General features: G+C 43.0%; 2 protein-coding genes, 1 long non-coding RNA gene and 1 other non-coding gene across 6 annotated transcripts in view; 3 read left to right on the top strand and 1 right to left on the bottom strand.

Moving 5' to 3' along the window:
* The window catches only part of LOC109270178 (phospholipid-transporting ATPase FetA-like), a 99,798-nt gene extending 86,538 nt beyond the window's left edge, over positions 1 to 13,260 (top strand). The window contains exons 19-29 of the mRNA XM_053908084.1: positions 1,049 to 1,213; positions 2,863 to 2,974; positions 4,385 to 4,490; positions 4,849 to 4,993; positions 5,530 to 5,713; positions 7,933 to 8,156; positions 9,483 to 9,566; positions 10,921 to 11,166; positions 11,356 to 11,494; positions 12,295 to 12,425; positions 12,522 to 13,260. Of these exons, the coding sequence (XP_053764059.1) occupies positions 1,049 to 1,213; positions 2,863 to 2,974; positions 4,385 to 4,490; positions 4,849 to 4,993; positions 5,530 to 5,713; positions 7,933 to 8,156; positions 9,483 to 9,566; positions 10,921 to 11,166; positions 11,356 to 11,494; positions 12,295 to 12,425; positions 12,522 to 12,713 (1,728 nt within the window). The 3' untranslated portion in view covers positions 12,714 to 13,260. The remainder of the gene's footprint in view (positions 1 to 1,048; positions 1,214 to 2,862; positions 2,975 to 4,384; positions 4,491 to 4,848; positions 4,994 to 5,529; positions 5,714 to 7,932; positions 8,157 to 9,482; positions 9,567 to 10,920; positions 11,167 to 11,355; positions 11,495 to 12,294; positions 12,426 to 12,521) is intronic.
* Positions 1,203 to 23,405, bottom strand: LOC109270179 (uncharacterized). Of its 3 annotated transcripts, none has more exons than XR_008424247.1 (5): positions 23,332 to 23,405; positions 22,869 to 22,919; positions 20,760 to 20,845; positions 2,429 to 2,548; positions 1,203 to 1,380 (listed from the first exon to the last, which is right to left on the bottom strand). It is a non-coding gene; the product is annotated as an uncharacterized LOC109270179 (long non-coding RNA). The 3 variants fall into 3 exon arrangements; XR_008424246.1 differs by lacking the exon at positions 23,332 to 23,405 and adding an exon at positions 3,081 to 3,165 and having other exon boundaries at positions 22,869 to 23,269; XR_008424245.1 differs by lacking the exon at positions 23,332 to 23,405 and having other exon boundaries at positions 22,869 to 23,269.
* Positions 4,025 to 4,127, top strand: LOC128778778 (U6 spliceosomal RNA). Its single transcript, XR_008424490.1, has one exon. It is a non-coding gene; the product is annotated as a U6 spliceosomal RNA (small nuclear RNA).
* RUSC2 (RUN and SH3 domain containing 2) overlaps positions 22,029 to 25,878 on the top strand; it is a 65,985-nt gene continuing 62,135 nt past the window's right edge. Inside the window, exon 1 of the mRNA XM_019454579.2 lies at positions 22,029 to 22,342. The gene's annotated coding sequence lies outside the window, so the exon portion shown is untranslated. The remainder of the gene's footprint in view (positions 22,343 to 25,878) is intronic.

Genomic DNA, 25,878 nt, shown 5'->3' on the forward strand with positions numbered 1-25,878 from the left:
AACTCATAACAGCGATCGTGTAAAATTGTTATTCATGTGCAATTCTCAGTACATAAAGTCTGCTTTTTTAAAATGTTTGTTTCTTTTTGAGAGAGAGAGAGAGCATGTACCTGCGAACAAGGAAGGGGCAGAGAGAGAGGGAGACACAGGATCTGAAGCAGACTCTGTGCTGACAGCCGAGAGCCCGATGTGGGGCTCAAACTCATGAACCATGAGATCATGACCTGAGCCAAAGTCAGATGCTTAACTGACTGAGCCACCCAAAAAATCTGCTTCAAACCCATCCTTAGTTGGATATGAGTTCTGCCCTAAACTACCCATACTCTTCACCCACACCTCCTTATGACCAAGAGTATACTTTGCAAGATAGTTAGCCATGGTTAGTTAGGATATATCAGTGGCCATGGAGCAAAAAGATGCTAACTCAGCCAGAGAGCATTTCATCAGTGGCCTCATTAACACTGCTGGCTGTGGTTAATCAACTGAGCTAGTCAGCTGTAGACAAATACACAAGCGTGTATGCTTTTGAGGTACCCATTGGATGCTTGAAGGAAGGCAGGAAAACAGGGAAATAAAATGAATGTATGCTTGTGAAAAACAGTAACTCCTTTGATTATTTTTTTATAACAACTCCTTTTCACTTTATTACTCCATTCTCATATTATAGACATCATTATCTTCTCTGTAAGCAGTGAATTATTATCCCAATTTTACAACAAATAAATCTAGAAGGCTTCATTTTTCCCAGGGTCACACAGCAAATTAACTACAGGTAAAAGAATTTTCTACATTTCAGAAGTTCTTTCTTTCTTTCTTTCTTTCTTTCTTTCTTTCTTTCTTTCTTTCTGGCCCCAGAAAGAAATGTCTTTAGGACATTTTGCTGAGAAAGCTCAACAGTTGTTTTCTGGTTAGGCTAGGTACTAGCACTATGGTACTAACTATTAAGCCCTATTTTGCAGTCAGATGGGCCAATGGGGTCAGTCTGCCACTCTCTAAACTCAGCCCTAACCCAGTCCAGGCCTATTCAGTGCACACACATGTCTTCCAGGATTTTGCCATTGAAGGCCTCCGCACCCTGATGGTGGCCTACCGAGAACTGGATAACTCATTCTTCCAGGCCTGGAGCAAGAAGCACAGTGAAGCCTGCCTGTCTTTGGAGAATCGGGAACATAAAATGTCAAGTGTCTATGAAGAGATTGAAAAAGATTTGATGGTTGGTGTGAGGAAGCCAGGGACATATTGGGGGCAGAATTGGGGGTGGCAGTCAGCAGAGTGAGCAAGATCTCTGAGAGTGGCTTCCAGCAGATCAATAGGTTCGAGCTTCTCTAGATACAGGATACTGGAATCCAAGCTGATTCAGGATGTCCTAAATCTTTCCCCCTGTAAATAATAGGGGGAAAACACTAGTTATAAATTTTATCTTCTCCCAAAGCTGCTCACAGAAACTAAGTAATCTGGGAGAAATGAGGATCTGAATAATGCACAAATTAGATAATCCACAACTAATTGATGGAATAATCAAGACAAAATATTCATTCATTCATTCACTCATTCAACATACTTATTAAGTGCCTCCTATGTGTCAGGCATTGTTTTAAGCCCTGAGCATGTAGTGGCAGACAAAACAGACAAAAAAGTGACATATGTAGTATGTCAGATAATGAAAGTGCTGTTGGAGAAAATAAAGCTAGGGAGTATCAGCATATGCATGTATGTCTTGGAGAGGGCAAGACATAGTTGCTATTTTAAATAGGTTGTTTAGTCTGAGCAGAGACGTGAAGAAGGTGGCAAGCCAAGCAGATCTCTGGGGGATTAGCTTTCCAGACAGAGGGAATGGAATGAGTGAAAGCCCTGAAATAGGAGCAGGCCTAACTTGTTAGTTGAACAGCAAGGTGCACTTAGTCTGGCTGGTATAGTTTAAGTGAGGAGGAGAGAATAAAAGGACGTGAGACAGGGAAGTAGTAGAGTGCCCTCATAAGCCAGTGTAAGGACTTATAATGAGATATGGAAAGCCATTGAAGAGTTCAACCAATGAAGTGATGCGATAGCTTTCAAAACAATCACTCTGACTGCTGTGTTGAGATTATATTATAGGGGAGCAATCATAGACCAAGGGAGACCAATTAGAAGGTAGCTGGAATAGTACAGGTGAGAGATGATGATAGCTTGGACTAGATAGAAGTAGTGGAAGTGGTGAGGAGTGGTCGAATTTTGTACATTTTTTAAAAGGTAGGGCCAACAGGATTTGCTAATGGATTAGATTATAATATGAAAGAAAGAGAAGTTAAGGGTGATCCCAAAGTATTTTTTACCAGAATGATACAGGTTGGCTCTGCTATAAAAAGAGAAACTATTGATACCAAATGAGAAAACACAGAGATCCCAAAGCTTACAAATCTCCTTCCATAATCAGTTCTTAGGTTAGTACCTCTACTCTGTCCTTCTGGAGGCCTAGCAGAAATCAGCCAGTAGTTTGTCCATCTGTCAGTTCCTCAGACTGAGTCCCGGTGCCCAGCCCTATGGCCAACCCTGCAAGCCAGGAAGTATGCTGTGAAGCAAGAGAGAACGGAAAGTGTGTTGAGAAAACAGATGGTTTAGAAGTGGCACACAGCTTCATGTATGACTTGGGCAAGTCTTTTCCCTCTTTGATCCCTAATATTCTGTTTTTAAATTTGATTTATGTGTTTGAAAAGCTGAATCTGTTGAGAAGCAGAGTGTGCTGAATTTTATGCTATCTGGATCCTCATACCAGGACAGAGACAACTTAATAAGAATGTGATGAGGTGCCAGTTGAGTTGTTGGGTAGAGGTAAATGCTGTGATGCTCTCCTTTTTCCTCACTCACTGCTATCTCTGTTCAAAGCTGTTAGGGGCCACAGCCATTGAAGACAAGCTGCAGGATGGAGTACCTGAGACAGTCGCCACCCTGAACAAAGCCCAAATTAAAATGTGGGTCTTAACTGGAGATAAGCAAGGTAAAGGGGAGGTCCTGACCTGACCAATCCTCTTCCTTACCCACCTTAGCCATTTCTTTATATTATTTTGTATTTTTTTTGTCTTAGCCATTTATTTCATAATTACCTTATAACCCAGGCCAAGTCCTTACAGGACATCTTTACTCCCAGTCTTGCACATAGTTTGTTAAGAGTATACTTTATGCCGGATGCTGTATTAAGCATTGAGGAAACAGAGATGATTCAATCAGACATGATCCCTGTCATCCAGAAACCCACAAGCTAAAAACTTTGGAGTTATCTTTGACTGCACCCTCTCTGTTGTCCCAAAGATTCATTCTCTCACCATGTCCCACCGTATCTTCTGAAGATCCCCTTGACTGTGCGACCACCTTAATTCAGCCTTTGTTCCCTGTTTGCTGTACTTCTGAACTTCTGCAAAAACTTCTGAACTGATTTCTGTCTCTTGTCCTTATTAATTTCAGTACAGCCTACATACGATCAGTTTAATCTCACTGAGATATACTACTTTTATATGTTATTCCTCTGATCAGATACCGTTAGGAACTCCTCATGGTAAAGTCAGACTCTACTGTCTGGCCTTCAAGATCTGGATAATTTCTTGCTACTTACATATACTGCAACTTGAAGTGACCATCATTTTTAGTATGTCCCAAACAATCAAATTCCTATTCTAGAGCCTCTGTTTGAGTTGTTTTCCCATTTGAAATGTTTTTTTCTTCACCTAAGTAAGTCTTACTCATCCCTCAAAGTCTTTTTCCAGGAAAGTTTCTATAACAATTCCAATCTCTCCTCTGAATTTTGATATCACTTGCAGTCAGGGTTCAGGATTTATTTTTTGGAAAATTTTTTTCCTTAGTATGAATTTATTCCAAATTCCAGATTTCTTGATGTAAAGAAAAGACCACAACCAAAACATCCCAGTCCCCATAAAATCTAGCATAAACACAGGCACAGGGATGTACATCCTGACTATTTGGAGAAGTGTATACGCTTTGGAATTGTTTTAAGAAATGAGGGAAAGATCTGTTGAAAGACTAAGCCAGAATGGTGCTTGCTTCAGCAGCACATACGCTAAAATTGGAATGATACAGAGAAGGTTAGCATGGCCCCTGCACAAGGATGGCGAATTCATGAAGCATTCCACATTAAAAAATGAGAAAAAAAGAAAGGCTAAGCCAGAATGATCCTAATTATTGATAAATTATTCAGAAGTCTGTACTAGGTAAACAGTCTCCTGTGTGTTTGAATATGGTCTCCAGTGACTCATGAAAAATACACTTTGACTGCATCCATGGCAAACATGAACAAATGGGTTCTGTTGCCCACTGTTAGAGCCTACGTATGTGTACACTTTTGTAAAGACCCTGTCACAGACAAAATGTGACCTGTGTTCACCCTTCCCTGTAGAGACTGCTGTGAACATTGCCTATGCCTGTAACATATTTGAGGAAGAAATGGATGGGATGTTTATCGTGGAAGGCAAGAATAATGAGACTGTTCTGCAAGAACTCAGGTACAGATAGATGGGAGAACTGCCACAGTTCATTTAGTATGACCCCCACACTCCAGAAGGAACAAAGAAGAAATGGAGAAGGGGAAAACAAAAAAACCTAAAATATTTTATGTGATTTTGTGAAGAAGCATTACAGCTCAAGGAGTTGGAGTTCTGAGGTTGGAGAAGTGTGGTGTGTGGTGTGTAGATGGTCAAGGACCTAAGGCAATGGCAGGTCTCAGGAGGCAGTCAAGTCTGAGGTTCTGGCTATTGCTTTATAGAGGCTCTATCCACATTACCCACTTTCATTCTGGGACACTTTTTCCTTCCTAACTCTGGGGCTTCCAGTCAGACATTAACCAGTATTCTTGGCTTTCAGGTCAGCCAGGGACAAGATGAAACCTGAGTCTCTACTGGAATCAGACCCAGTAAACATTTACCTCACCTCGAAGCCCCAAATGCTCAGAATACCTGAGGAGGTGCCCAATGGCAACTATGGCTTGATCATCAATGGCTGCAGTCTGGTGGGCAACACAGAGCTACAACTCTGTTCTGTTCTCCCAAAGAACTCTTCTCCTAGGTCCAGCCCACTTCAGGGAAATTTCAAGACCACTTCTCTGTTTCATGAGTCACCCTTTTCCCCCCTCTCTTTTGATGCCCTTTCCTGATAGACACCTTTCCCTATCCTTCTCCAGGCAGGAATAATAAGGAAAGAGAAGCTAAGGGCATATTCCTTCCTTATCCAAATTCTTCACCACTGATGTGACCTGTCATTTAGGGGCAAGGGGGAAGCAAACAGAAACAAGTCCTCCAAAAATGTCACTTGGCCTTATAGCCCAGTCAACTGGGCTGACTGGTTTCCAATTGGAGGCTGTGTCAGTTGTGAGGATGCCTAGAACTGACTTGGGCACTTGTCTCCCTTGGGAATAGAGCACCTGGGAGCCTCTATGCCTAACCTAAGTAATACAGGAGAGTATGGAGATGGGGAAGAGCCTAGAAAGGTCCTGTCCTGAGAGCCTTTTTGGGTAACCTGAAATGTGGGTTTGTTCTGATGCTGCAGGCCTATGCTCTGGAAGGGAACCTGGAGTTGGAGCTGGTGCGAACAGCGTGCATGTGCAAGGGAGTTATCTGCTGCCGGATGACACCCCTTCAGAAGGCCCAGGTGGTAGAGATGGTGAAGAGGTACAAGAAGGTGGTGACACTGGCCATCGGGGATGGGGCCAATGATGTCAGCATGATCAAAGGCATGTGAGGGTTGGGGGCAGTAACCTTCAACCATGGGCTTGCCCTTTCCTTCCTCCAGGGACAAAACTGACCTCGGTGGAACTGTGTTCTTGGTTCACAGTCCTGCATATCATATGTATTGTACATTTATAATGTTTTGCAACTTCATTCATCCTCCTCTATACCTACGCTCCCACTTATTTACACATGCATATATCAGTCCATATGCAGACATGCACAAACATTCAGATTCATGCACTTACACACACACATACACACACAAATACACATGGTTCCCACAAGAACATACGCATATATTCACAGAACAACAGGTTGTGCAACTACCACACCATCTTTCCAAGATGGCATCAAAGGCTACATGAAGAACCCCTGGGCAGGAGTCACAATCTGTTCTGTTTTTGAAGGCTGTAGGCCTGAGCAATGTTAGGCAGAAGACAGGACTGCCCAACCGAGGAATTAGCTGTGAGGCACAATGCAGGGATTTTTTCTTCCCTGAAGCAGTGTTTGCAAGAACTTGCTCTGACTCCCCTGGCTGAAGAAGAATAGCAGACTTACTGAGGCCTTGGACCAATAAAAGCAAACGACTGAAACTGGTTTTAATTTCAGCTGAATGTTGTTGGCTTCCAGCAACTTGTGGTTCTCTGAGATATGGACAACACCTAGAGATCCTCTAGTCCAATCTCTCCCCATCCAGGAAACACTAGCAGACATTCTAGCCTCGGCTTTAATACTAGAAAGTATTCTTGTGCTCTTCCCCACTTTCTAGAACTCCTCTGATTTTTAGGGCCTTAGAGGTTTCAATTATTCCATTAAGCAATACAGTAGGTATATACCAGAAGATCAGTGAATTTACCCTACACTAAGTAGACTAATTAAAATTTTTAGGCACTTCAGTCTCATTTTCCATCAATCCTAATCCTTGTTTTATCCAGAAAAAGTCATATTAAGCCTCCTAAAGAATTTGCTACTCACTAACAAAGTATGTACATCATTATTTCCTCCTAACAGGTGGATTTTAGCTCCTTAAATAAACTTAGGTAATTAAATATTATGTTAGATTGACATCCATGCTGCATCTTCAACTGATGTAAATGGCTTTAAGTGATAAGAAATGTTTTTTTAATATATGAAATTTATTGTCAAATTGGTTTCCATACAACACCCAGTGCTCATCCCAAAAGATGCCCTCTTCAATGCCCATCACCTACCCTCCCTTCCCTCCCACCCCCCATCAACCCTCAGTTTATTCTCAGTTTTTAAGTCTCTTATGCTTTGGCTCTCTCCCACTCTAACCTCTTTTTTTTTTTCCTTCCCCTCCCCCATGGGTTTCTGTTAAGTTTCTCAGGATCCACATAAGAGTGAAACCATATGGTATCTGTCTTTCTCTGTATGGCTTATTTCACTTAGCATAACACTCTCCAGTTCCATCCATGTTGCTACAAAGGGCCATATTTCATTCTTTCTCATTGCCACATAGTACTCCATTGTGTATATAAGCCACAATTTCTTTAACCATTCATCAGTCGATGGACATTTAGGCTTTTTCCACAATTAGGCTATTGTTGAGAGTGCTGCTATAAACATTGGGGTACAAGTACCCCTGTGCATCAGTACTCCTGTATCCCTTGGGTAAATTCCTAGCAGTGCTACTGCTGGGTCATAGGGTAGGTTTATTTTTAATTTTTTGAGGAACCTCCACACTTTTCCAAAGTGGCTGCACCAGTTTGCATTCCCACCAACAGTGCAAGAGGGTTCCCGTTTCTCCACATCCTCTCCAGTATCTATAGTCTCCTGATTTGTTCATTTTGGCCACTCTGACTGGCGTGAGGTGATATCTGAGTGTGGTTTTTATTGATAACAAGAAATTTTTACCTCAGCATCTGGACAGCAGGAAAGAGCCCAGATGGCTGTAGGAGGTACAAAGACCATCCAGGAGAGCTTTCTAGTACTAGCCATGCCAGGCATTCTTGAGTGGCAGCATCCAAAACAAAGTGTAGATGAAAGAGCTATTTTCTGACAATCCACTAAAGGAAAAGGGCAATCCACTCAAGAGAAAAAGGCTCCACTAAGTGCCATTTTGAGCTGGGCCTAACAGTGTTTTCCAAATGTAAAATAAGGGATTTGTACAACATGATCTCAGACTTTCTTTTACACTTCCCAGGCTGGTAGCCCAACTGACAAGCTCTGTGGCTGAGAAGCTTCTGGGATTTCTTTGCAGCTGCCCACATTGGGGTTGGCATCAGCGGCCAGGAGGGAATGCAGGCCATGCTCAACAGCGACTATGCCTTCTCCCAGTTCCACTATCTTCAGCGTCTACTCTTGGTCCATGGCCGCTGGTCCTATAATCGCATGTGCAAGTTTCTCAGCTACTTCTTTTACAAAAATTTTGCTTTCACCCTGGTGCATTTCTGGTATGCCTTCTTCAGCGGGTTCTCTGCACAGGTAGGAGGTCAGGTGGTATTCCCCACTCTGGTCAGCTGGGTCTTCTCTACTCACCCTCCACTTTAGCCAGCTCAGACCCTTTTTCTTGTCTGGAGACCAATGTATGATATGCTGCCATCCATCCATAAAGTTCCTTATCCATGGTGATCCCATCTACTAACCTTAACACTTAAACTTATATTTCCATACCCTAACTTTTCTGGCTTAGCTCTGACTTGGACTTCACCTTCAAAACTCTCCTGTAAGATATTTTCAACGTTGACCTTACATGGAGACATAGTTTCCAAACATAGATAATATGGGGAAATGCTTGGATCTTGGAGGGTTTTTTTTTTAATCATCCAAAGTAATCTTTATGGAACAGGCTAAGCCTCAAAGACTTGCCAGACAGGGTGACTATGGGGTTTACCTGTAGCCATACTTCAAAACACAGCTTCCCTTTACTTCTACTTCCCCACCACGATCCCCCTTTTCCCTGCCCCAGACATGAATTGTTGTTGCTCTAATGAATTAATTTCACATTTGAGTATTAAATCTCCCCCATAATAGTGGGGAAAAGTGACACCTGGATATTTATGTTCTACAAGGAATCCATTTTCCTATGAGAAGTTTTTCAGGGTTCTCAAGGATTCCCAAGAAAAGTAACCTCAGGAATGATTATCTTGGGAGATCGCTAGCACCTTTGTTACCTTGGGCTCTGAGGGAAACAGACTGGTCAGCTGAAAGTAGTAGACTTGTATACCCCCAGTGTCTAGCAAAGCCATTCTAGTTTCTGAGAGGTGTGTGTGTATGTATGTGTTTTGCTGACCTCTTGTGGCTAGTAAAGGAGCCCTCTCTAGGCCCCAGGATGGAGCACCCAGCTGGGGGAGGATCATTGGACTATTCTACTTGCTAGTGTTAGAAAGTGTCCAGTGTAATAGAAGCTACTGAATGCCATAAATCAGATAAAAAGACGCCAGAGGCTTATATGCCTGAGAGTGCAGGGATCCAGCTAGCATTCCCTAGCAGGCACTTGGGATCTTTTCTGTGCAGGCATGGATCGTTCAGGTCATGGCAGTAGGGTTGATCCAATTAACCTTGTAGGGTTGGCCACAACCAAACTTGATATGGCCTTGTCCAGCCTGAGACCCAGGGTTCTAAATAGAGTATGACCAAATAGAGATTGGGGTCACCCTTCTCTGTCAGATTTCCGAAATCCAAATCCTGCTTTAGGTTAGTATAGTGCTAGGTAGTTGGGGGGCAAATGGGGCTCTCTTGAACCTGGGAGGTAGAGCTGGGATTTTGGAAAAGAGAGGAATCTAAGAAATCTCCTTGGTATTCTTCTAGACTGTTTATGATACCTGGTTTATCACTTTCTACAACCTTGTCTACACCTCCCTCCCTGTCCTGGGCTTGAGTCTGTTTGACCAGGTAAGACCAGCAGCAAGCCTCTTAGTCAGGGATAAAGCCCCTAGGCCCTTGAGGAATATTCCCAAGAGTGGGGAGGACAAAAAGAGCTGAGTTCTACAAAGTCAATTATAAATGTAATTTCTAGGGCAAGGAAGGGAACTTATCACCTGAAGAGGTATCATAAGATAAAGAATCCTTCTCCCCAGAAATAATCATTAGTTTTATAAATCCAAGTTTTCCTGTGTTCAATTTTATCTTTATAGAGATACATGGAAATTGTGTCTTATAGTAAATTGAGTGTGCATAACAGTAGTGAAAGGATATAGAGTTATTAGGGCAGGACTAGGTAAAGCAAGGGGCTTCAAGAAAGGAGAGACCCATATAGAGATAATAAGATAAGCCAATGCAAGGTGGCCTAGGTGAGAGTCCTAAAGGCCATGGATGGGAATGTGGGTATGATATTTTGAGTCCTAGGGAGTCAGCCTATGGGATACCATCTATCCCTGTCAGAAATTTCCTGGGCATTGGGGGTCCTGGTACCATACCTCTCCCTCCTTTTCTACCCCAACCTCCAGTCTTGGGCACAATGAATAGAATAGAAGCCTCCAAAGAGGAATAAAATAGCCAAAAGAGGACATCATGGGATCATGGTTCCTGGTCTCCATCAGGGTAGGAAGGAAAATTCTCCATGAAGTAGCTGCTAGCCTCAGAGCAACTAGAGGGATGAGTTGTGTCCTATCTAGCTTCAACTAATCTGGCTAATTCTAGGGACCCAAAACCTCTCAAAAACAAGCCCCAAGCTTTGTTATTCAAAGTTTCAGATTTAGTCTCGAGATGAAGAAGATCCAATGGCGTCCATATATAGAATCCTGTCACCTGAGTTCACCAGTCGCTATAGGAATGGGAGGAGCATCACAGAACATGGACACCTCCATGGGACTAACTGGTCCCCACTGGCTTCCCCCTCTCCTTTTACTGGCTCTTGATAAAAAATATTCAACTAAGGGATCACTTAAAACTGGGGACTCATGTCCCAACTGCCCCCCATCCCAAGCTCCTGTCCTCCCTTCCAGCTACCCCAACCCTAATTACCCCCTTAACTCTGCAATCCTAACTGCTTCCAGGTCCTTACCACCAACTTGAACTTCTCTTAGCTTTCTTTAACTACCTAGATCCTTGCCTAGAGTATGGGACTTCACGAAGGGTCTGTGGTCACTGCTCTGTTCTCTGGTTCCACTTCTCAAGTAATCCATGAGAAAGCTCCTAGGCAGCCTGGCAGCAGACTCAGTGAGGGGGAGAAGCTTCTACTCTGATGGAGATGGGACCTTCTATGGTGAGACCCTGAGCCTTCCTCCTTACCCTCTGGTGCTTCCAGGACGTGAATGAAACATGGAGTCTACGCTTCCCAGAGCTGTATGAGCCAGGCCAGCACAACCTCTATTTCAACAAGAAGGAATTTGTGAAGTGTTTAGTGCATGGGATCTACAGTTCCTTCATCCTGTTCTTTATCCCTATGGGGACCATTTACAACTCAGTGCGCAGTGATGGGAAAGAAATCTCCGACTACCAGTCCTTCTCCCTGATAGTGCAGACCTCCTTGCTCTGGGTGGTCACAATGCAGGTGTGGCCAGTGTTGGGGGGTGGGGGGTGGTAGGGAGGGGATTGGGTGGGGAGCCTGTCTGGAAGAAAGGGAAAGAAGAAGGAGGGAGGGAAGGTGGGAAGGGATCATCCTCCATTACGGGACTGGAGAAGGGAGGTGGCCGATATGCCCCAGATTGTAGAGTATTGCACATAAGAGGGTGCTTTTCAGATTGCCTTGGAGACAACCTACTGGACAATGATAAGCCACATCTTCACCTGGGGTAGCCTGGGTTTCTACTTTTGCATCTTATTCTTCCTGTACAGTGATGGCTTGTGCTTAATGTTCCCCAACGTCTTCCAATTCCTAGGTAAGGCTATGCCCACCCAGTATGTGGCAAGGAGGTTGGGGGTAGGGTTGAGGAGTGTGACTCAAATACATTTGTTTAATAAATGTTCACTGAGCACATATTACTATGTGCTAGGTTCTGTGGATATAGATATGAATAAGACATGGTCTCTGCCCTAAAAGGACGCAAAATCTAGCTGGGGGAATATTTTACCCTATTAGATTTTCTGAGATATTTTCAAATTTCTTATCTAACTTGATTTTTGTAAGCATCCTATGAGGTACAAAGAGCAAGAATTATTAGCACCATTTTAGAGACTGCAGGTTTTTAAAAATTATTCAAATCTAGCTCTCCTGGTTCCCAGTCCAACATCCTTTCTACTGTGGCATACTGCCTTATTGTCTCCCACATTAATTTTCCTATCTCTCATCTCTACTTTGATGGGAGCAAAATATAGAGAGGGTAGATATTAGATGTGGCTGGCTCTCATCTGTCATCAAGCCACTCATTTTCCCCCCTCCAAAACCCTGCATCCCATTTTTGTGTCTAGGCCAATGTTCTAGGATTCCTGTAACCTACCCCCATCTTTCCTGGCCTGCCCAGCCTTTAGAGGGAGACAGAGGCATGTGAATTCACAGTGACTTTGCCTGTAGAAAAGCACCTCACTCGAATTCTTTTGCATTTATGTTATTAGGAGACTAAATGGTCTCCAAACCAATAACTTCCTTCTTTGGGTTGGAGAGTTATCTAAGTTCTGGCTGACAGCCCCCTTCGTCTAGACTCTGGTTAAGCCTTTCCCCCTCCTGGCTCATTGTTTACAGGTGTGGCCAGGAACACTCTGAACCTGCCACAAATGTGGCTGAGTATTGTCCTCAGCGTGATCCTCTGTATTTTGCCTGTGATTGGGTACCAATTTCTCAAACCACTATTCTGGCCTGTCAACGTGGACAAGGTGAGTAGATCAAGGAATCTACCCAGATATAATTCATGGCCCTCTTTGCCTTTGCCTCTGTGGATAAAAACACTGTCCTTCATGTTCTGGCTATAGATTATGGACAGAATTCATCTTTCCACGAAACTTCCACTGCCACCCCCAACCCGGACCAAACTGAAATATGCAAGCTGTCGACATTCTGCCTATGCATTCTCGCACAAGCAAGGCTTTGGGGCCCTCATCACTTCTGGCAAGATATTGAGGTCTAGGGTATCCAAGAAAAACAGCTTTCTTTTTAAAAAGTAGAGATCCATAGGGAAATCTCAAAGGAATCAGTCATTACTCTTCCTCTCTTGTATTCATACAACTTAATAAGGATGGATTTGAGCCCTGGGGAAACCAGCATAAACCTGCCCTTTAGCTCTCATTCCAGGGGCTTCATTCCCTAGAAGGCTGTGTCCAGGTAAGGCAAGGAAAGGTAAAGAAAGAGCCCCCAGATATCTGTCAGAGTTGCAGCATTTCAAGAAAAAGCAATGTCAGGCCTCCCTTCCACCAACCCTTCCAAGTTTTAATCCAGACAAGAAAATATGAAAGTACTGGGTGAAGAGATGCAATATAGGAAAGGGAAGAGAAAATATGACTTAAGAATCTTACTTTGGGCTCTGTTTTCCATACCCAGAGTAACCATAAACCTTCCAGGGTCCCACACAAACATATCCCATCCAGGCACCCTTCTCAGGTTTATCTGGGGAATTCAGGGTGAATCTTTTTGCTGGCCCTGGGTAGCAAAAGGAGGCAGTTATGAAAAGCTGGTCATAAGAAGCTGAAGGAGTTTCTGGATAAAAAAAAAAAAAAAAAAAAAAAAAGAGGTGGTTCCTGCCTTGAGGGGATATAAGTCATAATTGATGAACACATGTCTTCATTCCATAAAATTACTTAGAGAAGAAATTGTATGTACTTGGGAAATTGTTTCTGAGAAGTTTATGGAGTAATAAATTGCTTAATTTGGAGTGGAGAGATTTGTATGATCTGTTGGACCCCAGTGACAATAACATAGTCCAAGCAATATCATTGGCCCGCAGGTCCCCACCACCCTCCCCCTTCAAATTAGTTTAATATTTCCCTCCCCACCCACTTTCTCTCCTTTTTCAGCTCCATTTCACTTCATACCTCAGTATGACCACATCCTTTAACCATATAGCTTTTTCCCCTTTATACACCTTAAATATTGGTTCCTAAAGTTCAGTACCAGGTTCTCTGCACATCTTTCTCAGTATCTTTCCTGAGTGACTTCATCCAGATGCATGACTTCATTTACCAGCTCTTTCTCTTAGATCCAGATCCATTTATTAAACTGATTCTGAAATCCTTCATTTAGTTGAATCTTAGGAAATTCACACTCAGTCCACCAACATATATTAATTATTTTGCCCCAGAACTTTACCCCAGAATTTCATCACCCTCATCACAGTCACCCAAGACAGTATGATGGAAATCATCCTATACTCTTCCTCTAGTCTGATGTCTTACAAGTCATCAGGTAATGTAAATTCTGCATCTTTATTGTGTCTTGTTTTCAGTTCCCTCCATTTTTACCACCGTTGCCCTTGTTCAAACTTTGATCACCTCTCATCTGGATTACTGCATAAAATCTCCCAACTCATGTTCCTGGTTTTCCCCTTGTCTAAAGCATCACCAGTACTACTTCCAGAGTAGTCTTTATAAACAGCAAACTTGGTCATGTCAGACCCCAGGTTTGTACCTTTTAGTGGCTTTCCATATCTTCTGGATAAAGCTAAAATTGGGACATTTTATTTTTGGGCCCTCTCTAGCCTTGTCTTACACTACTCCCCCATGTGCATTCACACTAGCCATGCCACTTCTGGTCTTCATGTCATCAAACATGCTATTCTCATATCCTAAAATGCTTTCCCTCACCCTCTTCTTCATCCAACAAACTCCTAGTCACCCTTCAAATCTCAGAACAGTTGAAAGTAGATAGAGGTGGTAGTCAAACAACATTGTGAATATACTAAATGCCCCCTGAATTGTATAGTTTAAAATGGTGAATTGTATGTTTTGTGAATTTCCCGATTTTTTTTTTGGAAGATTAGATTAGGCAGTCTCCTCCAAGAGCTTCCCCTAATTCCTCTGTGTGACTTACATACCCTTCCTATTTATTTAATTGCTCTCCTGTGTATACCTCTTTCAGTGACACTTATCACAGGACATTGTAATCATTGATTCACTTGTTATTCAAAGCATATAATAGGCCTTTAGTAAAGGTCTATTGAATTAATGAACAAATGAAATGAAAGGATATTGAAATCTGCTTCTCTGCCTGTTTTTCTTCTTTCCCCGAACAGCATCACCACCCACTAACTCAAACCAGAAACCTCAAAGTCTTTCTGGACTCCTCCCTTTCATTCTTCTAATCCAATCCATTCTGTTACCAAGTTCCATTTACTCTTAGAAATGTCTTCAAATCTGTCCCTTACTATCCTCCCCAGTCCCATTGCTGTCATCATTTCTTGCCTAGATTACGGCAACATCTGCCTCTCTGGTCTCCCTGCCTCTGATTCTGCTTGTTTCCAATCCATTATCTATACCACAGAGAATGACCTCTTAAAATACAAATCAGATCATGTCATTTGCTGGTTTAAAAACCTTTAATGACTCATCATAGCTTTCCTACCTGGGTGCTGCCTACCTCTCTAGCTTCATCACCAATTTCTGCTGCATATGCTCTCATTTTTAAAAAGTTTTTTAAATGTTTATTTTTGAGAGAGACAGCACGAACGGGGGAGGGGCAGAGAGAGAGGGGGAGACATAGAATCTGAAGCAGGCACCAGGCTCTGAATTGTCAGCGCAGAGCCCCACATGGGGCCCGAACCCACAAACTGTGAGACCATGACCTGAGCGGAAGTTGGACGCTCAACCGACTGAGCCGCCCAGGCACCCCTATTCTCATTTCTGCCATATCAAACTATTTGTAATTCCTCAAAGGTTCCATTGTCTTCAGAAGCCTCTATGTTTTGGCTCTTTGTATTCTCTCCTCTTAGAATACACCTCCCTCCTTTGTCTAGCTAATGTCTATCTGCTCTTCACTCTCAGCTTTGGGTCACTTCCTCTGGGAGCCTTCACTGACACCCAACCTCCTATTCTGATTTGGGTGCCTCTTCCTTGGACCAGACCTTCCTTATATTAGACCACCTTGTATATTTCTCTTATTTTCAGTTCTCAAGATTTGAATGTATTATCACTCACATGCCTCTTTTAATTATGATTTACTTATCTGTCTTTTCTGCTAGGCCATGATGATCTCCTTGAGGACAAGAACTCTGTTTCATTTTGGTATTCAGTACTGGCACTTAGATTATTAATGTTTTTCAGTGAATGAGTAAATTAAATCTACTACCTTTTATTTGTCCTAAACTTGCCTCTTACCCTGTCCTTTCAAAATAAATCTTATCCTTTGGTATGTAGTGTTCAGTTATACTTTAGAGGTCTCTTTTTATGAAACATAGTCACACATGGTCTCCCTTATAAGGCATTTGTAAGAATACAATTTGGACCTATAGTATCCCCCAAAGCTCCTGAAGAATCAGCATCCTCTCCTGGTGGTTTATGTGCATCTTGGGAGATTTGAGTCTCAGTCTCTGCTGAGGATCCAAGACAGTACATGCCACGTTCCAAACTGAAGGGTGAGATGATCATGCAAGACTTGGAAAGGGGGGTATGAAAAATAAGTGTGCAACTTTTAATCACCTCACCCACCTTGAGAAAAAGGCCAGAAATTTAGACATTGATAAGGGATCTTTAGAGAGAATTACTAATGGACTTTGAGTCCCATCCCAAGTTCAGTTCAAGTTGAGAGGGTTTTAAGGAAATTCTTTGGAGAAATTGATATGATTAATGTGTTTGGGGTTACAGAGAACTCATACCTAACTCATACCTGGAAAATCTAAAAAGCAGGAGAACAATTAGCTACCTTTTTTATGGAAGAGCAAAAAGAGGTGGCTGGTGAGACTGGCCTATGCCCCCATTATTTTTCAGGACAAAGGGATGCATGGGTACTCCCCATAGACCACATATGGGCCATGTAACAGACCTAATTAGGGTTTCTTTATCCTGTCAGAGAGACAGGATCTGAAAAGTTGAGATGTCAGCAGAAGGAAGCAATAGATCTGTTGTCAAATGGTTAGATATTTCTAATTAGATAAAAGGTTGCCTGAGGGTTTGACTGCCTGTGAAGGGACATGAGGTAAATTTTCTATATCTTGATTTTGGAAGTATTTACCTGGGTGTATATATTTGTCAGAACTCATCAAACTGTACACTTAAAATATGCAAATTTATTGTATGTAAAGTAAACTTAAGTAAAGTTTTTTTTTTAATTCATAGAGATTTCTAAAGGAGTTGTAAGTGACCAACTAGAGCTGAATTCACCCATATTAAAGTAACTAGGTATAGGAGAAATAGCTCAATCAACAGAGAGGGTGTCACCGAAAAACCTACAAAAGGGCTCCTTGAGAGTCAGCTTTAGATACTTGTCAAGCACTAAAACTAGTTTGTGGTAGTATTAGCCCAGTAAGAACCTTCCTCATCTCTTTCCACCCTGCTCAAACTCTGACAGTGCTAGCAAGCTAAGCAAGGGAGAAAAGATAGACATCTACTAATCCTCACCCCCTTTTCCCACTAAACATGGGCATTTATAGTAGGGCCAAGCTGAGAGATAGGAAAAGCCATAATTTTAAAGTTTGAAGTTTAAAGAATTATTTTATTAGTCTGGCTATTTTAATTATAGCAGTGAAGCTATATATATAAAGTGAAGTTATATATATAAAGTGAAGCAGTGACAAGTACTGGTTGCTACCTGAAAATGACCAGAAAATTCATGAAGTGTACAGTCTTATGGAGTGGGTTTAAAGAGTGGAAGACAAAATAAAATGGTTTTATAGTCATCCCTATCCCACAAATCCCATCCTTTCAAGGTTCCAATTTCTCTCTCTCTCTCTCTCTCTCTCTCTCTCTCTCTCTCTCTCTTCATCACATTCATCCACATGTACAAGTATTTACTGAGCATCTACTATGATCTGGGCACTGTTCTCAATGTAGAGATACAGTGAAAGCCAAAAATCAAAAAGGTTTCTACTATCATGGATCTTACATTCTATTAAGGGAAACAATAACAAAGTAAACAAGATCATTCAGATAATAAGTGCTATGAAGATACTTTAATAGTGAGGGACTGTGAGAAGGAAGGGAGAGCTACTTTGTATTTAGTAGTCATAAAAGGCCTTTCTGAAGAAGTGGCATGTGAAATGAGACATAAATGACTAGAAAGATCTAGCCTTGCAAAAATATAGTGGAAAGACATTATAAGCAGAGTAAATAGCTAGTTAAAAGTCCCTAAGATAGGAGCTATCTTTGTGTGTAGGAAAAAGACGCCAATGTAGACAAAACATGATGCACAAAGAGAAGGGTGTTTTGATAGATATGATGGGAAACAGTGGAGAGCTTTAAAGCCAGTTTGGAAGATTGTTCAGGCCACTCTCTGGACAATAGGGATGCAAAAGTGACATCAGGGAGACTAGTAGGCAATTACAGTTGTCTAGGCATGGCATGGTGGTGGCTTGGATGAGGATAGAAGCAGTGGAGAAATAAGTAGATGATTAGAGGATATATTTTGAAGGTAGACTCAAAGGACAACATGGGTTGACTACCAAAGATGCAAGCACTGGTTTGTCAAATGATCCTATGGATTTACCCAATGGCTTCTTCTCTGAAAAGCAGGATACGAAATTCATGGATTACTGACTCTCCCCACACAGCCCCTGGTGAAGGGGTGAATTTGGGTGGTCATGTGTGGTGCCAGTTGACTCCACTACCCCTAGCCACAACTGGCCAAGAGTGGATCTATAACTCACTATAGCTTCTCTCTCTCTAGAAATTAGAATTAGAACTCTGGGAAACTAAGTCAGTGATAAGAACAGTTTCGGGAAGTGGGGCCTCCATTTTAAAGTGGCCATGATTTGCTGTATGAAGGTAAGTGAGCCAAGATACTTAGCCTGTAGCAAAAGCATAAGCAGATGTCCAAAGAGAAACAAAGATATTATTTCATTGCAGGAAAGAACCCCATGAGGGGCTTTCTGAAGTTGGGTTCCATAAGGACATCTTTTTCCCTGTTTTTGCCAATAGCAAAAACCCAGAGGCAATTCCAGTTTATATAGGCCAAGTTTAGACTTTTTCCTCATCTACAGCCTTTTAGGAACAGGGCAAGGTCACAGAACCATCTGGCTCACCCTGCACCTTTTCTTTAGGAACTTGCAGGAAAAATAATTTATTTACCACTGCCAGGAGAAGAGAAACAAGGGAGCAATTCTTTAAAAACATTTTTATGTTTGTTCGTTGGTTTGTTTAGAGAGCACAAGAAGGGAAGGGACAGAGAGAAGGAGAGGCAGGCTCCCAAGCAGGCTCCACACCATTAGTTGCAGAGCACAACACAGGGCTCAAACTCATGAACCACAAGATCATGACCTGAGCCAAGATCTAGAGTTGGAAGCCTAACCGACTGTGCCACCCAGGTACCCCAAGGGCACAATTCTTAGCCCCAACATTTCCCTGCAATTCTAGCTCCAAGATACATATCCAAGATACGTTCAGAGGTTTAGAGAAGACTCAGCATTGGAGGACCCTGGGAGTCATCATAGTCATTTGATCAACTTTACGCCCTGCCTCCAACAACACATTTTATTTATTTATTTATTTATTTATTTATTTATTTATTTATTTATTTATTTATATTTACTTATTTTTATTTTAGTGGGCACCAGCGGGAGGAGAGGGGCAAAGGGAGGGAGAAAGAGGAGAGACAGAGAGAGAGAGAATCTTAAAAGCAGGCTCCATGCTCAGTTCAGAGCTTGATGCCTGGCTCCATCCCAGGACTCTGGGATCATGACCTGAGCAGAAATTAAGAGTCGGAACCTCAACTGACTGAGCCACCCAGGCTCCCCCAACAACACATTTAATTAAGCATTAAGTCCTATTGATTCTATATTCTAAATCTCTCTTAAATCTATCTCCTTTTATCTAACTCCTCAGCCACTGCCCTAATTCAGATCCTCTCACTTCTCATTATAATTACTACAGAGTCTCAATTGGTCTCTTTACTTTCCTGTAACTCAATATCCATGCTCTTACTAGAGTGAAATTTGAAAGTGCAAATCTGTTTGAATACTGGTAATAATGCAAAATGTTTCTATCCATGACAATGCAAACGATTCTTGTTCCTGATGATGCAAATTAATTTTGTCTGGTAGAAAATATACACTTATAAAAGTCAAATCCTCATCTGAACCGGTTTTAGTTTCTTATTAGCTCCCTCACTAATTAGTGAGTTTAATACGTGTTTATTTTATATTTGTATAAGACTCATGATTTTACCTTTTCAAAAATTAGCTCATAACACAAATAACAGGAAGTAATCTTTGTTTATTGAAGACAAAAATGAGACTATATGAAATGATAGAAAGATGTGCCATGAACCCAGGGTAGAAGTCGAGCTGAGCCTCCAAAGTGGAACACACTGCTGGAAAGCCCCCCAGGAACCTCTTTGTGTCTACACTTGGCTCCTTTCTTTGAAACAGATTGATCCTTCTCAGCAAACTGCTTTTCTTTGCTACTCAGGCCATTTGGCAAGTAAAAGATGGTCACAGATCTCAGTTTCCATTGTGAGTCCAACTATGAATAAGGGTATAGTTCTCCCCCAATTCCAAATTCTCAGGGAAGGGATTCTGTTTGGCCTAGTTTGGATTAAGTCTCTACCCTGGACCACCTAACTGTACAAGCATACAACTTTTCATCAATCTCCCTAGCCTTCTCCACATCACCGCCCCCCCCCCCCAGAATTTTATTTCTGAAATTCAAATTTGATTTGTCATTCCTCCCACTGCATAAAGCCCTTCAGTGTCTCTCCACTGTTTACAGAATGAGTCCCAACTCTTTAGTATATCATAGGAAGCTCTTCAAAAGCCCCTGACTGTATCTGCTGTGCTCTCTCCATTATACCCCACACCTTAAGCATATCAGTTGTTTTGCCCCTGTGTTCTTTTGGACATGCTGATTCCCCCACACCCTTTACCATTCATTCTTCAAAACTCCGTTCACACCACTTCTGTGAAGCCTGAGGATGTATTACACAGCATGACATTTATCTGCTTCCTTGACTGTGAGCCAACAACCCTGTGAATGCATATGGTCTCAGTCTCTAACTTTCACGAAGCATGGAACCCAGGGAATTTATATTATTTGCTGAATGACCACCTGCCCACCTCCCACCCCATCCCCCACTGACCTTTGTCAGGAAGAGACAACAGGATCCTCAATGTCCCACATACATCCTGCCTTCCATGAGGAACAGGAAGAGCATGAGTTCTCTTAAAGAAAAAAGTTATTCATGACACTTGTTAAAGATGGTAAGGCAGACCTTAAAGGGCATCACAACAGGTATGGGGACCATTGAAATGGGATTTTGCAAATGGGGGAGAGATTGAGCTCAACTCAGACACCAACAAGAACAGGGGGGATTTTCTAGCCAAGTAGCAGTATAGGGGTCAGTGGATAGAAAATTACCGTCTTAGTCTGTGCAGGCAGCTATAATGAAATACCACGGACTCTGTAGCTTATAAACAACAAATTTACTTCTCACAGTTCTGGAGGCTAGAAATCAGAGATCAGAGTGGCAGCTTGGTTGGGTGAGGGGCTCCCTTCTGGGCAGCAGACTTCCCCTTGTATCCTCACCTAGAGGATTGGGCTAGGGAGCTCTAAGAGACCTCTTCCATAAGAGCACTCATTCAATTCATGTGGGTGCCACCTTCACGTTGCAACCACTTCTCAAAGGCCCCAGCCTACTAGAGCCATCACCTTCGGAGATATTTCCATGTGTGAATTTGAGAGACACAAACATTCAGACTATAGATAGCAATTGCTAAGAGGATACATCAGGGGTAAGGGGAATTCTTGCTAAAGGGTCTCAACAGAATTCTTGCTTGAAGGCAGACCAGGGTGGTAAGATACAAAGGGTGGTCAGATACCAAAGGTGGGGGATTCTAACTAAACTGACTTAGGAAGATTCTTGTTCAAACTGGATTCTATGGGGAAGCCCAAGGTCAGGCCTAGTCCAGCAGAGAACTCAGAGGATCCTAAAGTTTGGGTCAAAGGAGAGAGTCTTTGACAGTTCCAGGTTTTACCAAGATTCTTAACCTGGTGACGCATGGGGTACTTTTAAAAATATCACAGCCTGGGGCCTCCCAACCACCACTACACTCCCATCCCAATGATCCTGATTCAGCCGTCTCCGCCGAGGTCAGGCCTTGGTTTTGTTGCTCTGTTTTCATTTTCCGTTTTCCCTAAGAAGGTCTACCGAGGTGTCAGGGTTGAGACTTGCTGCTTTAGGCGAAAGTGGGTGCGCAGATACACCTGTCTTCGAAGCCATTAGGCCCACGCCCAGGGTCACCTGGGTTCCCGAAGACTCGAGGCGCGCCTCGCCGCGCACCGCCCCGAAGGGGCGGGGCGCGGGCCGCAGAAGGCGGGGCCACAGCGGAAGCCTCGCCGCTCCCCTCGCGGGAAAGCTCTGCGCGTGACTCGCTGCACCCATCACAGCGAGAAGCGGGGGAGGTGGGCCAAACACCGCGGGCCCGAAGGACCGAACCAACGCGCCGTCCGGAGGGGCGGCATGAGGGCAACCCAGATTGGACCATCGGCGCCGCGGCTGCAGGGGGAACCGGACATTACCAACCCGTCTGGAGAGGAGGGGGACGCCGGCCTGTCCCAGCTGCAACGCGACCCCAGAGGGGCGCGAGACGCCGCCGGCCGCGCCGCAGCCTCCACCAACGCCGCGGGCACCGTAGGATCACGCTGAGAAGAGAAACGAGGTAGGGACGTTTCTTTGGGGGCTGGCGGGGTCCGGAAGACCCATTGCCCTCACGTTCCAAACAATCCCTTAGGGGAAAGCTCTCTGTGCCGCCGCCCTACCCCTCAGCCCTTCTCCGTGGCTCTTCATCCCCACCCTGCCGGTCCACTCCCACCTTCCTTCCTCCTGACACTTCACCTCTACCATCCACTGAAGCCTCAAGCCCCAAAGACCAAACATCCCTTTGGGCGTCACCCCAGATCCACCCCAACCGTCTCCTCAAACTGCCCCTTCGGTGACACCCCTCAGCTGACTCGCGCCCGGCTGTCATCGTTGTACCCGCATCTCGGCCGCCGAGCACCCGACCCCAGGACTGTAGCCCGGGCCTCCGCATAGCCAGTCCCAGAGGGTCCTCGGTGCCCTCCGCCCCGTTGGCCCCCTGGCTCCCAAGTTGTCATCTTCCTGAACTAGAATAGGATCTTTTTGTCACTCTCACCTTAGAAAATGTTTGGCCTGACGTTTTGCCAGTCCCCTGACACCGCACTTACCTGCTGTGAAGGGCACGGTGATCCCGTGCTCAGGGCTGGCTCGGGACAATCCTGGAGGCAAAGACGATACAGTATTCATTTGTATCCCCAGCGCCAAGCACAGTGCCTGGCACATGTTATCAGCTCAGTTAAATATTTGATGGGTGTATAAATGAATGAATGAGCCCAATGCAGAGGGTGTGAGGCAGAGTGGTTTGGTGGGAAAGGTGTCTCCAGTTATATGAAAGGGGGGTGGGGTGGAAAGGAAGAGCATCTGGGGGATTACTTGTGATGCTCATATCAGGAGCCTAAAACTGAATATATTCAGTCTTTGAATTCATGAATCTAATTTCATTCTGGTAGGACCTTCTATGTATCATCTGTTTTCCACTCATGTTCTATTTACAAATATATATATATATATATATATATATATATATATAAATGAGGGCTGGGAGCTGCAGAAATTCTTATTGGTAAGTACCTTAGAGGTGCCCAGATAAACTTGAAAGAGCTTTGCCCAAGTGACCTGCTCCTCTTGCCCTAGCGACTAACTACTCCCTCTGGGGAAAAATTCTGGAGACCAGCCACAGCCTTTAAAGCTGACTCAGTGTAGTCAGCTGGTGCTTCAGGACAGGTTGAGGAATGAAGGACCTTGTTGATTTTACCCTTTAGCTCCTGGGTAAGCCCACTCACACTTCTCAGGGACCGTAGTGGTAGACATCCCAGGCAGGCCTAGTGTGATAGATATCAAAGATTCCTAAATTCTACTGTAGTATGATGAGGCCATATGGGCCTTTTATATCTTGGTAGGCCAGAGTCAGGCAGGGATTACCACTATGTGAACAGGGTCAGTAGTAATAGATGAGAATGTGAGTCTTTTAAAGATGGCATTCTCAAAGAACAGCCTGAAACCTGTTTTTGTTGATTCTTAGGAAGATAACCTGAACAGATTGAGATTCCTGAAGGTAAGACAGGGTTCAAAGACCTCAGTTTTGACCTAGGTTCTGTGAGGAAGTAGATGATTTTGCAGAGTGATGGAAAAATGGCTGGGAAGCTGTAGGAGTTGTTAAGCCGAGAAGTACTTGCCTGACCAGTACGGGCATTTATTGTAACTGGGGCTCAGGGTATTAGTCAGTAAAAATAGTGATTCGAGTTTTTTAGGAGGCAGTGTTATGGCTTTGGGGAAGGAAGAGAGAGCCCACCACTATCCCAGGTATTCTGTTAACTGTGCTCCTATGACCACAGGACACCTACCACCATTGTTTCTATTCCACGTTGAGCCAGGTCACAATCCAGTTTCCTCTGTTTTTTTTTTACGCTGAGTCCCTTTTTGAGGCCAGGCCTAACAGGAAGCTGAGTATGTTCTCACCCATTTCTAGCTTTGATTTATCCTTTTTCACTTTCTTTTTTTCCCATCCTCTGATCTATCTTTATAAAGTAAGTCTTGGACCATAGAAACCCAAAGCAGGGAGGGGCTTCTGAGTTGGATTAAGCATAGGCATTGTGTCTGGAGACCAATACTTTTTTTATTTTTGGAGTGGGGGAGAGGGGTATCCAATACATTTTAAGGAGCTTTTTTTTACTTTTTCCTGTTTAGGCTCCCTGTTAAGTAAGACCTCAGTGAGCCCAGAACACTCTGGATTATTTGACTTATTTTCTCTTCAACTTTCAGTACTTAAGCATGTTGCCAGATAAAATACAAGATGCCAAGTTAAATTTGAATTTCAGATAAACAACAACGTGTCCTGTATTTTTATTTGCTAAATCTGGCACCCCTACTTCATGGGCAGGCTTATGTGTTCTAATTTTCTCTCTGCACACTTAGGACAATAACTCACCCTTTTCTTCTGTTACTCATACACAATGACTGAGCACTCTATTAAAAGTCTCTTGACTGAGACAACTCATGGCATGTTAGGGTAAGGGCAGGCTCTGTAGAGATTGATCAGTGTTTGGGTTACCCAGAAAACAACCACTCAGACATTGGCATATGATATTATAGTACCTGTCAAATGAGTCTGTCATGCAAAATAAGCATATTATTTTGAATGGCCAGATATCAACATGGCTCTGAAAGAGATGGCTGATGTGGGAATGAGAGTGGGATGGGGGGAGTAGATTCTAACAAAAAAGTGTAACTCATAGGATAACCTTGTACCACATTAACTCTTTTTGTTAATTGTGGCAAAGTATATATAACATAAAATTTACCATTTTAACCATTTTTTTATCATTTTATTTTCATCATGATAAGTGTACTTTTTAATCCCCATACCCTGTTCTCCCTATTCCCCCACCCACCTCACCTCTGGTAACCAGCAGTTTGTTCTCTATAGTTAAGTCTGTTTCTTGGTTTGTCTCTCTTTCTCTCCTTTTTTTCCCTTTGCTCATTTGTTTTGTTTCATAACTTCTAAAAATGAGTGAGATCATATGGTATTTGTCTTTCTCTGACTTATTTTGCTTAGCATTGTACTCTCTACCTCTGTCCATGTTGTTGAAAATGGCAAGATTTCATTCTTTTCTATGGCTGAATAGTATTCTCTTGTATTCATATACCACATCTTCTTTATCCATTTATCTATTGATGGACACTTAGGCTGCTTCCATAGTTTGGCTATTGTAAATAATGCTGCTATAAACATAGAGGTGCAGGTATCCCTTTGAATTAGTGCTTTTGTATTTTTTGGGTAAATATCCAGTAGTGCAATTACTGGATCGTAGGGTAGTTCTGTTTTTAATTTTCTGAGGAAACGCCATACTGTTTTTCACAGTGGGTGTACTAGTTTGCATTCCCACCAATAGTACAAGAGGGTTCTTCCTTTTTCTCATATCCTCACCATTGTTGTTTGTTGTGTTTTGATTTTAGCCATTCTGACAGGTATGAGGTGGTATCTCATTGTGGTTTTGGTGTGCATTTCTCTGATGATGAGTGATGTTGAGCATCTTTTCGTGTGTCTATTGGCCATCTGAATGTCTTCTTTGGAGAAATTTTAACCATTCTTAAGCATACATACAGTTCAGTGGCATT

The sequence above is a fragment of the Panthera pardus genome, unplaced genomic scaffold (genome assembly GCF_024362965.1).
Source record: "Panthera pardus isolate Hobbes unplaced genomic scaffold, ASM2436296v1 HiC_scaffold_20, whole genome shotgun sequence".
Lineage (NCBI taxonomy): Eukaryota > Metazoa > Chordata > Mammalia > Carnivora > Felidae > Panthera > Panthera pardus.